General features: G+C 44.8%; 1 protein-coding gene across 1 annotated transcript in view; it reads left to right on the forward strand.

Annotated features, from left to right (window-relative positions):
• The first annotated feature begins 225 nt into the window (after positions 1-225).
• Positions 226-13,261, forward strand: part of DCLK3 (doublecortin like kinase 3) — a 41,750-nt gene continuing 28,714 nt past the window's right edge. Inside the window, exon 1 of the mRNA XM_081284040.1 lies at positions 226-653. Coding sequence (XP_081140166.1) covers positions 572-653 — 82 coding nt within the window. The 5' untranslated portion in view covers positions 226-571. The remainder of the gene's footprint in view (positions 654-13,261) is intronic.

Consider the following 13,261-nt stretch of genomic DNA (forward strand, 5'->3'; position numbering starts at 1 on the left):
AGGGGGGGGGGATGTTGCGGAAAGTCTGACACCCTCATGGCGGGGAGGGGCAAGAATTGCAGGGGTCCCGAGACGACTTTTGAACTTCAGCCCATAGAAAATGAGGGTAGTGGGTATGATCAAAACCTGGTCCTGCCAGGTCCAGCTGGAACTGCGACCGGAAGGAGGGAGGGCTGCACTCCGCGGGGCGGGGCGGGGCGGAGCCTCTGAGGGGTCCCCAGGGGCCGCCTTTGGGAGCTCACAGGCTCAACCCGGGATGTGAGCTCAAGTTCAAAGCCCGGCTCCGCCCGGCCTCCTGGGCCAGGCGCTGCGCGCACAGCCCAACCTGCGCTGGGAGGGCGGCTGCGGCTGTGCGCGGTTGCTAAGCCCCGCGCCCCCGGAGACGTTCCCGGTGGCTGTCGCCGGGCGCGACGCTGGGCGGGCGGCGGGAGCGAGAGAGGGAGCGCCAGCGCCGGCTCCTTGCTGCTGCACCTCGCTGCTCCCTGCCTTCCCGCGTCCGCTCGGCCGTCGAGCCTCGTCCCGCGTGGTCACCTCTGAGCCAGGCTCGCCCGGAGCCCGCCGCTGCCGCGACATGCCGGCTGCCACACCCGCCCCACGCCCGCCGCCGCCCCCGGCCCGGCCGGCCCCCGGCTGCCCAGTGCGGCCTGCCCCTGGTAAGTGCCGCCGGGTCTGGGCGCCGCCTTGGCGGGGATGGGGACTTAAATCACCTTACCTCTGGACCAAGCTGGGTGCGGGATGGGGCAGCACAGCCAGACCCCGCAAGGTTGCCCAAAGCGTATGTGTGTGTGTAAGCGCTTGTCTGTGTCTACACCGCCTGGAACTCGCTTGCTAGAGGGGTAACGCTGTCCGAAGCTGGTTTCCACTCCTCTGGCAGCCAGATGGCCCTTCGTGGAAAACGTTCTGGGCATCCTGTGGGATGTAACCAGGTTGCAGAAAGAGAGAAGGCGCCAGGGAGGGGAGTGACGATTATTGAGCATCTCAATGTGCAGGCACTTTACCTAAAGTTCACATCATTTCATCCTTTCCACACACCTGTAAAGAAGGGGGCATTAGCTTCATTTCTTTGATGGGAAAACGGGGGCTCCCAGAACTCCTACTTTGCCTAAGATTGTGTCACTTGATAGTGATAGAACTGGAACTTGAATCTGGTCTCCAAAACTCTGACCCATCTAAAGGAAAGAAAACTCTCTCGGTAGAACAGATAAAGAGACACAACAGAAATGAAAGGCGATTAGGAAAAAGACTATAGGCAGAGCATTTGGAAATTAACAGAAAAAAAAAAACTAGGCTCGTGAAATATCTCTTTAATTAATTTCAAATATAGGTCCACATTTACGCTTTCTTCCACGTCTGGCTCTGGGGGCGAAGTGTGGTGAGGAAGGGAGAAGACTAGTAAGTGCTGGGCAGAGGCGTTTAGGGACACCTTTTCAGAGTATCCGCCTGCTTGGGTGTTGGGGGGGGGGTTGTGAGGAGAAGTTGTGGAGGGAACTAGGTTATTATTCATTCCTGACAGTTAGTCATCTCTCCACCTTATCCCCTCCCAGTTGATCCCGTTTCCTTTCCTTTTCTTGATGTATATCTGAGAAGACAGTTGTCAAATTGGAGCTGGGTCCCACCTTCATCTCTGGCTCTCATGAAATATCTTGGCACTAGGTGGCCCTGCACTTTGGGGATTATGTCAGGAGCCATGAAATTGGTCTATGCTACTGCTTACAGAGGTGATCTGCTAGGTTAATGCTGAGCTAGTGATCACACTGAATGAGGCATCTAGAATAGCAGACAAACATTAGGGCTTACCCTTAGGCAAGGTAGCAAAAAACAGGGGCCCCAGGGAGACAGAAAAGAATATTGGGTTTGGCTGATAGCCCAACTTGAGAAAAGCATTTCAGTTTAAATATTTGGATAGCTTTGAGTGGTGCCAGGAAACGCTTCCCAGGAGAAAAAAATAGAGAAAAGCAGAAAGCCATTTCTGAAAAAAAGCACTGTAACTTTTTCCTTGATATTTGAAAGTTCTTTGAGGCTTATTTCCCCTCCCCCTTGTACCAGGGCTTGAACCCAGGAGCACGCTACCATTGAGCTACATCCCTACCAACCCCCTCCTTTTTTTTCCCTTTCCTTTAAATTTTGAGACCCCCTCACTAGCTAACTTGCCAGGGGTGTCCTTCAACTTGTGATCCTACTGCCTCAACCTCTTAAGTAGCTGGGATTACAGGCATGTGCCCACCACACCTGGTAATCCATGTCCTTTCATGGAGAGCTTTGCAATCTTTGTGCACTTGGATGCCCTGAGTACTTTTACTCTCGATTTTCAGGACTCTCCATTTCTTTGTTGGAGGATGATCTGGGCTGCAGGAACCTGCTTTGTTTGTGGGAACTGAGATCAGAGAGTGCCTGGAAATTTATAACTCCTCTGGGGGCAATCCCTAACCAATGACGGATAGGTGATGAGTATTCATAGTTCAGCTTCAAGGTCCTTCCCTGGGACACTTTGAGGCATGATAGCTCCTGTTTTCAGAGATTTTCTGTGGAGTCACATCAAATTGACTTCCACGAATCTTTGAGTCTTTGCCTGGAGTACTTTCTTTCTCAACTCACTTCTTCATTCCCCTACCCTTTTTGCCTAGGAATACCTCTTAGTATACTTTCAGGGGAAATCTTACTCAGGATCTGATTCTAAGGAACCCAAACAGAAACATGGACCCTTCTCACTCTTCTCACTCAAGTAACTGGTGACCTGGGCTTGTCTGTAGGTTGCCTTTGCCTGAATTCACAAAAGGTGTTCCCCTCTGGGTGGATGGACCCCTGTGTCCAGGCACGGAGTTGGCAAATAGGGGCTCAGTACCAGGAGCCTTTATCAGCGTGCCGCTGGCTGTGCACATAGTACTTAGCATTCTGGGAGGCACTTTGAATGCTCAGAAAAACAAAAGCCAAATGGAGAGTAGTTCAACAGTCCCAAGATCTCAGTTCTAAGTTTTTTCTTATCCTCCTTTTCCCCAGTTCAAGGGAAATTTCCTTTCCATGTGTTCCTGGATATCTGAATATTTCAGGCAGATGTTGTGCTTTTCTCTGGACCAGCTGGGAAAATGCCTTTGCATCTTTCTAAAGCCAATGAAGAGAAGGAAAAGGGCTGTCTTAGCCAGTGAAGCCACAGTAGCACAGACTGCTGTGGGGTGGTGGTGTCTTGTCAGGGAGGGTGGGCAGATCTCTACCAGCCTGGCTTCCAGGGCTCCCAGGGACACCCTGTCTTGACGGTGGGGTCACTGTAGCTGAGGTGGGCAGCTTTAGTTGGGAGGTTTTTGCTTGATGGAGTTTCTTTTCTTTGGGTCCAGGGGCCCATTGTCTCTGATAATCCTGAGTTTCCCCACCTTTTTCTGTGGTGGTTGCCTGTTAATGTCTAAATTTGGCCCATCTGGTGGTAGAGCAGAGCCCCCTTTAAAGATGCATATGTGGGGGAGTTCTTTGAAAAGGATGCTTTTGTTAACTGCCTGGTGTGTGTGTGTGTGTGTGTGTGTATATATATATATGTCAGAAAAGGGAAATCTAGGGAAAGTGGAAAAATAGGAAGAAGACATTTGTACTAGTAGTCAGGGAGGGGTGTTGGGTTCCATTCCCAGAGATCTGAGGCCTGTGAGTGACTTGGGGCAAGTCCTTGAACTTGTCTGGGAACCTCCGTGTCTTTACCTTTCTTTATTTAATAACAGTTGTACAGCTGTGTGTTGTTTGATGTTCAAAGAGGAAATATTTTCATAGACTCATCAAACAGTTATTGAGCAAGCTTATAAAATCCTTACCTGGGCACAACTGGCAGTCTCTTGGGGACAGTGGTATATGTAGAGGCATTAAGATGTGGGTAGTAAGTGAGAGAATTGAGATAAACACCAGGTCAGTGCCTGCCTGTGTGAGGGGCCCGTGAATGTCTCTAGAGTTGCCTGGACTGGTCAGGAAGTCTAAGTGTCACAGAAATTTGCAAACATCACGATGCTTTATAATGTGTGGTTATCCATTTAGGACTCTTGACTCCATCAGAAATGGCCCTCAGATCCTGGGTCTGACATTGGAAAGCCATGTAATCCAACCACTAAGTTTTCTTATTGGTAAAGTGGGCATGTTTAAGATTTTGCAATAAGAAGCACTTGCCTGATATTACAAAGGAGGTAAAGTGTTATAATTAAAGTGAACTTTTAGGCTGTAGAGATTCCATTCAGCTACCTTGGGCCTGTACTCTTCAAATACTTAGGGGCCTTTGAATCATCTGGGGATCCTGTTAAAATGCAATTCTGATTTAGAAGGCCTGGGAGCCTGAGATCCTGCTTTTCTCAGTGGCTCCTAAATCTTGTAGTTGTAGCTCATTTGGGGACCACATTTTTGAGCACAGGGCCTTAGGCCAGTCTTTCCTTCCCAGGTAATCTGAATCCCTTGAACAACCCTGTGTCTGAGGAGAGATAGAAGGTTCAGGCCTCCTGGGCAGGTCTTTCCTAGAGCTGGGTTGGAGACAGCTGAGAATTTCTGTCCTTGAGTAAGATGTTGTCCCTGGCAGGTAACGGATCTAATTCAACTTCCTTCAGATGCCTGAAGGACCAGGAAGAATTCACATTTTTTCTGTGTCCTGGTACAAAGTTCTTTCTGGCCAAATGGTGCCCACTTTTGCATGCTGAGCCTGAGGAGGTAGAGGTGTATAAACCACTAGGCCTATCACATTGTGGTGGGGTGGAGTGGTGTCAGGCATTGAAAGGTGTAATTATGACATGATGAGATAAGCATTCTGTAGAATTCATGGATGATGGAGAGGCTGGTTAAAAGTGATGGAAAAGGGAGAAAATTTTCCTGGTAGTAATTATATCTGGACTGGGTTTTAAAAGATGAATTACTATGACTGGAATAGAGAAGGAGGGCAGAAGTATTTGGGGAATTTCATTCTATGGTTAAGAAACAGCATGTGCAAAGTAGGGTGCTGTGGAACAGCTTGATGTGTTCATGTCATTGAACTAAGAGTCCTGGGATATGAGGTGTTGTGGGAAGGGCTTGGGGGGACAGGGCTTAGTTCCTGAAGCTGGATTGGTCAGGATAGGCTAAGCTCTGCTGCAGTAACAAATTGACTTCATCATCTTAGTAGCTTAACCCAGGAAAGATTACTTCTCACTCACAGTATGTGTCTCTCACAGGTGAGTAGAAGGCCCCAGTTTGACATTTCGCAACCTGGAATATATGGCCTGTGTAGTCACCAGTGCCAGAAAAGAGTGGGACAGTTGCTGTCTTCCATCTGCCTCCTCTGGAATGAATGAATTGTTTATATCCACACTCCATTGGCCAGAAGTAAAATTGTGAGGGGCCTTGGAATTGGTGATGGGTGGAGAGGAGATGGATGGAAAGTTCAGAGAACATCATTCCTTTCTACATTTGCCTGAACCCAGTTTCTCAAATGGGAGTAATCTTTGGATTTCTAGAAAGAAAGAAAGAAAGAAAGAAAGGAAGAAAGAAAGAAAGAAAGAAAGGAAGGAAGGAAGAAAGAAAGAAAGAAAGAAAGAGAGAAAGAAAGAAGAAACTTGTAGATGCCTAGTATTAGCTTAAATTATTTTTTTATAAGGTAATTCAAATATATAGTAGCATTAAATACTTCTAAACTTGTGATGATTAGAGCTCTCCTATGATCATAAAACCAAAACACATATATAAATAAAATAACAACACAGGCATAAACTGCATTTGTTCTGATCAATGTGCTGAATTTAATGTGATAAAATTTCATTTTTGCCAAAACTGTCACTCAGGTTCTTATGAGTTTTGTGTGCTGTGTGCTATGCTACATAGCTTGTATGATGGATCAGTTCTTTCATCAGTTTCTTCTCTGTATATTAAATCTGATTTGTGATTTTTCTCTTTAGCCTGTGATAATTAAAGTTGCATTTTATAGTGCCGACTACATTGATAATTTAAAAATATTTGATAATGCAAAATTTGATTATAAAATGAGATCATTTAGATGGTCCAGGTTAATTAAAAAATTGTCATAAATAAAAATAAAGAAACCAAAAAAAATGTCATGAAGGTAAAAACACAAAGTTAAACAAAAAATAAAATTTCGAGAACTTTTGGACCTTCTTGAATGTCTGAGGATCCTCCAGAATTTGAGGAACAGGTGGAAAATAGAGAACCATTGGAGTGCTTCTCAAAGGGGAGAGAAAGAGATCAGCTTAGTGGGTTGGAGTTATCACGTAGGCCAGGGTGTGCAGGGGTAGGTGAGGAGCAGGTAGGAAAGCCAGAGACAGCAAGCTGTGGAGATGTCAGGTAGAGGTAAGATGTGATGAGGGTGGGTACCAAGGCGGTAGTTTGAGGAATGGGTAAGTAGGGGCACTAGATTTGAGAGGCCTGTCTTGATCAATTCCAGAGCTGCAAAAGATCCAGCGTTCTGTTTACTGATCCCAAAGAAAGAATTTGAAGGACTCAACAGAGAGGGAGAAGGTTTGGGCATTTGATTACTCATGTGTTCCTCAGGGGCTGCAGGCCAAGACAACGTGGAGGGCCAGGTGGCTTCTTCAAGCAGCGGGAATATAGAGCATAGGTTGTATGCCCACTGTGCAGATGGATTTCTTCAGATGTTTTATGAGTGCATTCCTTTACTTTACAGTCAATGTCGCTCTGCTTTGATTCCCCACTGTTTCAGTCAGTTTTGTGTCACTAAGACCAAAAGACCTGACAAGAACAACGTAGAGGAGGAAAAGGTTATTTTGGTTTATGGTTTCAGAAGTGTCAGTCTATAGACAGCCGACTCTGTAGCTCTGGATCTAAGATGAGGCAGAACATGATGGTAGAAGGGCCCAATGTTCTGCAGGAAAGTGGCTCAGGAGACGGCAACCAGGAAAGAGAGAGAGAGAGAGAGAGAGAGAGAGAGAGAGAGAGAGAGAGAGAGAGAGAGAGACGCACAGGAGAGCAAGCTTTGTTCACTAGGAACAAAATTTGTACTCCAAAAGCACACCTCCAGTGACCTCCTTCCTCCAGCCACACCCTACCTGTCTGCAGTTACCATCCAGTTAATCCACATCAGTGGATTAATCCAATGATTAGGTTACAACTCTCGTGATCTAATCATTTCACCTCTGAATGTTCTTGTGTTGTCTCAAACATGAGCTTTTGGGGGATACCACATATCCAAATCACAAGACCTACCTAAAGATTGGAGACAAGGGAAGTAGCCAGTTTTCCTTCCCTTTGACCATGTTATCACTTCTTTAAGTCCTTCTTATGTCACCACCAGGAACAAATCTTTCTATGCACTGGCTGGTTATCCCAACAGACCCTGAGGAACCCATGGGTCTTGGAGGTAGGCTGCATATGGAAGATGATGAAAGGGAAGAGGAGTCAGGGTGACTCTTTGTCATGAGGGTCTAGGGTGATACACCAGTAATTAGGATGAAGACTACAGGTGTGCCCAGCAAGGACAAAACAGAGCAAGACCACAATCCTCTTAGGCCATTTCCATCATCCTGTCTTTAACTGACATGAGCTTTCCTGAACTAGTTTTGGAGAAACTGTCGCACCGTGTGGTGTCTATAGTTCCTCTAAGGAACATTGAATTAGTGATCATTAGGATGATTTGAGCAGCTTTCTTAGCTTCTCTCTGGTGCCTGTTTCTTCTGATCTGCTGGAGTAGGTTCTGGACACATTTTGCCCAATTAAGCACTGGTTTTTTTTTTTTTTTTTTTGGTCTTTTACTTGTTCCAGGAAAGTGAAAAAAAATAATTATAAGAATTGCAGATGCTTGTGATATGTAAGTGACCATGCTTATAAAGTGAGATGAGTTATCTGCCCTCAGTTTTCAAGAGCTCACTTTCCAGCCTGTTCTTTTAGACAGAGATGCTTAAAATTCTCCAAGGAGTGACACGGCACAGGTTCAGTAATCTCTAGAGAATTACATAACAAGGACAATGGAAACTTCACATTTTGGGGAAGTGGAAGGCAGAGAACACGAAGCCACACACACACACACACACACACACACACACACGCACACACACACACACAATTTGCAAACAAGATAAATTCATGTAATTTTCTAGAGTGAAATCTTGTGTTCATTACATTTTCAGTATTAAATAGTTAAAAATCTAACAGTGTTTCCTCTCTGTAAATGATTAACCTAATGCACTTACTGATGGAAGTGACAAGGCACAAGCTGCCCGAGTGGCTTTTACTCTCCTGTTCCCACTTGTGATGAACTTCTACGTTCTCTTGGTCTTGGCACAGGGGTCATCTTCATAAGCCACTGAGGCCTCTGGGGACACCATATGGCCTATTCTTCTCAAATCTCTTTGAATAACTTGTGATTAAAGTTTTGTGATCAAGTGAATATCTGTCACCCCTGAAGGAGACCACATGCTTCTTGAGGATAGCACTATGTCTTCTTATCCCCAACTAGGGGAGCATTTTTGCTTAACAGCAGTTTCCACACCTTGAAGCTACTGCAGGGCACCCTACAAGAGGCGTGTTTGGACCTCAGGTTTGGTTGGAGGAACAGATCTCCTAGCAGTAACAGCTGTGATTTTAGGAGCTTCTCTTCCAGGGATGGGTTCAGTGAGGCTAGTTGTACAGTTTCTTTCAGATGTTGTTTGGTTTCAGATGGCTGCAGCCAGAGTTGTCTGGAGTTTGCGTCTCTACATCAATGGCAAAGACCGTTGATCTTGCCAGATACCCATTGCTCACCTTCTTTAGCAGATGCTGTCAGTCCCTGTCCATGGTTCCTGACCACTCTCACCTTTCCTGTTCTGATGTTTCCCACTGCAAGCTACTACAACCCCATTGAGGGCCTTCTCTGGTTGCAGAGTTGGGATTGGCCCATTTTTGGTGCAGGCAGGAAGTACTGGGCAGTTAATACACCTTGGAGCCATCCTCCAGTGCTACTAGAAGGGACGAGTAGATAAATATCAGTTTCCTTGCTCCTCTGGTGGGACTTCCAGGCACACTGAGGCATGTGCTACCCAGTTTCCCTGGAGATTCCCAGCAGAACTGAGCCCGGGTTGCCCAACAGCAGTGGGCTGTTGGCTCACATCACTGTTGTGCTCCTTCAGTGCTTCTGGGGTTCAATCCCCCAGGTGGACTCAAATCTTTGTCTCGGGCTCAGCTTTGGGGAGAATCCAACCTAAAGTGCTTCTGGGTTGGTTGAGGTCGTGTGACCATCTCCAGCCAGCAGATGGTGGGTGGAAGTGCTGCGTGTCATTTCTCACGCAAGGCAGGTAAGATCCAGAGCACCCTCCCTGGCTGGTCAGTGGCTGTGGCAAGCCAGGAGCCGCGTATTTTGGATGGGGGGATTGAGGCTGCATGTTTCATAGGGAGAATCTGACATGGGAGGGCTGCTCAGTGCACACTGAATTCATAAGCAAGAAACTTGGCCCTTGAGCTTTTTGGCATTTTTTCAGTTGAGGTACCAACCTACCTGACACGTAGCCTCAATACTGCCCTTTTGGGGTGCCACCACTTATGTCAGCTCAGCCTACATCCTGGACTGATCCGTAAGAGCTCTGGGAGCTTCTACCTGTGATCTCTGTTAATGCTACCCATTTCCAAATTCCTTCCTTTTCCTGTTGTTTGATAAATATTATAAAAGTAAAATTTATGCTCTTAGTTCATCCAGCAGTTATTTTGGTATTATTAGTGAGATGAAAGTCCACATTCATTTCATTTCCAATTTATTAACTAATTGTTTCAATATTGAATAAAAATTATTCTGACCTTCCTTCTTGGTTTGTGATCATCTTTTATTATACATTAAATTGTTATGTGATGTTGTATCTATTTTGGGGCTACAGTTTTTCTTTTTCCTTGAGTTCTTGTGCATGGACTGAGACACTGTAATTGTAGTTCTTTAATACATTTTACGACCTTCATTACTCATTACTCATCTCCTTGTTCTCCTTCAAAAATTGCATTAGTACTGAAATTGCTTGGAACCCACAAATTACAATAGGGAGGAACTGTATATTGTTAAACAAGTGGTTTTAACATGTCAGGACTTCACATTCTGGAATGGACAGTCATTTCCATGGCTTTTCTAGTTTCTCTCACAGTTTAGTAGTCTTCCTTATGTTGATCATTGCATATTTCTTGTAAAAGTTATTCCTAGGAATTTTCTATAGGTTGACCTTGTAATTTTTTTTTTTAGTTTTTCCTGTGACTTTTCAACTTATTGCAGTTACATAGAAAATCTTGTGTGTGTGTGTGTGTGTGTGTGTGTAAGCCTTCCAAAATCTATAGAAAATTAATATTTAAGTAATATAAATGTATATAATTAAAAATTTTTGCCTTGTAACTGACCACTTTCCAACTCCATTTTGAAGTAAAAACACTTGAAACGATGTCATGATATTCTATGAGCTCTAATTGCCTTTCCAGATAGCTTAGAATATATAAAAGGTATGTCCTAGAATTGAAATAAATTCATGGAGGGAGGGAGGAATACAAAGAAAAGGCACACAAAGGAGTCGGGCATTTGGTAGGAATCACTGGATCTTGTCCCCACTGACCAAATACAGGATTACAGGAACCGTGAAAGCAAACAGCTTGTGTTCATAATCTCCCACACATTTAAAACCTGCCTGTAAGTGTCTCAGGTCAGAGACTTCACTAGCCTGAACATCAAAGTCTTCTCCTTAGACAGTTGGCACTTGTCAGTAATAACATCTTTATCTTTGGAGTCTGGATAATAAGAGACGATGTCAGAGGCAGCGCCTTCTCATTGATGTTGACAGGGGAGCCTGGCAGGTCCGATTGGTTAACATAAAAGTAAATGAAAGGACACCACATCCCAGATCAGGGTCTTACCTGTGTGCCATGTAAAACCCAAATCATTGGACTTACTCATTTAAAAAGAATAAGAAGTCAAGTGTGCTAGATTGGAGCTCCTTTCTCTCTTTGGAATTTGGGGTCAATTGGTGTGCAAGTGTTGCAGAACTTCCCAGTAATTGTATTTATGGGGAAGTTCCTGGGTTCCGTGGTGTAAGCATATCACGCTTTGGGGTGCCACCACTTATGTCAGCTTGGGAAATGAAGGCTTTTCAAGCTTTTTCTTTCATGTCATTGTATTAACTTAGAGTTCCAATGAATTGATCATTTTCTACAAGGACAGTATAACCAACCACGCTCTACAGGTTTCAAAGTTGGTATTTTCCAAAGATGTTCTGTAGTGTGAAAGGAAAACATTCACCATAAGCAACAAAGGGGAACAAAGAATATGAGAACCAGTTGACAGACCCTAGGGTTCCCAGGGTCTAGGAACATTTCTTAGTTATTTACTTTTCCCTCCCAAATACTTGTCAACATTATAAAGATGGTAGTGGCTGCCTAGTTCTCTTTATGTTTAGTTACCTGCACTTTCTTCATCAGGGTCCAAGGTAGGTGCCTAGATGAAGCTGTGTTCTTAGAGAGAAAAATGGAGTGTTAGTGTTGAGGGAAGGAGAATTGAACCAGGGGTGCTTAACCACTGAGCCACATCCCCAGCACTTTTTTTTTTTTTTGTATTTTATTTAGAGACAGAGTCTCACCAAGTAGCTTGCCATTGCTGAGGCTGACTTTGAGCTCTCTGTCCTTCCTGCCTCAGCCTCCCGAGCTGCTGGGATTACAGGTGTGCACCACCATGCCCAGCTCACTTTTTTTTTTTTTTTTTTTTTTTTTGAGACAGGGTCCCAGGAAGTTGCTTAGAGCTTTGCTGACTCGCTGAGACTTGCCTTGAACTTATGATTCTCATGCCTCAGCTTCTTAAATCACTGGGATTACAGGCATGTGCCACCATGCCCAGCTAAAACTGGTATCTCTTTATCTTGCCCCCAGCATGTTTACAGGGCCACTAACAATATATGTGTTTTTTTAAGTAAGCATGTTAGGAACCAAAGAAAAACATACATGACAGAGTTGTTTTTTTTTTTTTTTTTTTTTGATTGAGAGGAGGGAGCTGAGCTTCAAATATCTGCTTGTTTCAGGGAAATAAATAAAGTTTTCTATTTTCCATGCTGCTTTGAGTAACTTAGAAACTCTGAGAAGCTCCTGGCTAGCTGGCTGTCTATGTCTGGAGTTTGTCACTGTGCTTTTTTAACCTACAATTAGCTAGGATCTGCTAAAAGTGCAGCCAGTAATTGTCATATCCTTTTATAGCATAAGAAATTATTTTTCCTTAAATGTTCTTATGATTCTTTTCCTACCCTTGACAGTATCAGTTTTTAGTGTAAAAGCTACAAAATTAGATACTGGGGAAATCACTGATAATTACCATGAACTAGCTAGGCACTTCTCCACATGTTTTTAATGAGCGCCTACTACATGCCACTGTGGTAGGCATAGTCATTTTAATTAATGGTATTAGTACTGAACTGGGGGACTGGGGAGACAGAGGTTAAACATCATGCAAATGCTGTGACATCAGTAGTGGTAGGCACTCTGGAGGAAAGCAGGAGGGGTGATTGGAGAGTCTGCAGGGAGTGATTTGAGATCCCTGGCCAATCTGAAGGAAAGCAGTAAGGATGTGTGTGAGGGAAATAGTTTGAAGGTACTCCAGGTACCTCTGCGTTAATTCTACTTTTTTTTAAAAATGAAGTGGAAGAGAAGGAATACCTTCTATTCTGGAATTCTAAAAATGCCACAAAATAGCCAATGCTTATTCTTGTTTTAAAATTTAAAGGATTTTCATAATTTGGGGTCATGGAGTGGGTCTAGAATCAGAACCTAAGATGTGGATGATTTTGCAGGTGACATTTGGGGAAGACCTCTCAGAAGAAGAGAGCTTGAGGGCAAGGTGGTCAGAGGGTAGAGCCCAGCAAGGATGTGGGGTCTCCACTGGGGGCACCTGCTTGGATGTGGGTGGGCACCTTCAGCATCCCTGACAGTCTGCTGGCCTGCAAAGAGTTAATATCTCAGTAGCTTTAGATAAATTTGGGGTCAGAGAGAGATGAGAAACCCTGGCTCCAGGGCTGCTTGGCTCAGCCAGCCCATTCTGGTGCACTGGTAAGCTGTTTGCATCCACCCTGCTATGCGTTCATTGGGTTCTTCCGTGTGACACCTGTTCATTGCCAGCCTGCCACATGCCTGGCACTAGGTCTTTGTGTTTGGATTCTTGCCAAGCAAGACCCGTTTAGTAGAGTCGATTCTTGCAAATTATAGATTTTTGCCCAAAGCCAATTGATGGCATTGTAAGGGCTCCTGAAGAAGCTCAACCACAGCCCCCTGGAGAAGCCAGAAGCTGCCAAGGTTTCCTCCTACTGAGGCTCTGAGAGTCTCTGTT

Source organism: Spermophilus citellus (assembly GCF_964194105.1).
Source record: "Spermophilus citellus genome assembly, chromosome: 3".
NCBI classification, from domain to species: domain Eukaryota; kingdom Metazoa; phylum Chordata; class Mammalia; order Rodentia; family Sciuridae; genus Spermophilus; species Spermophilus citellus.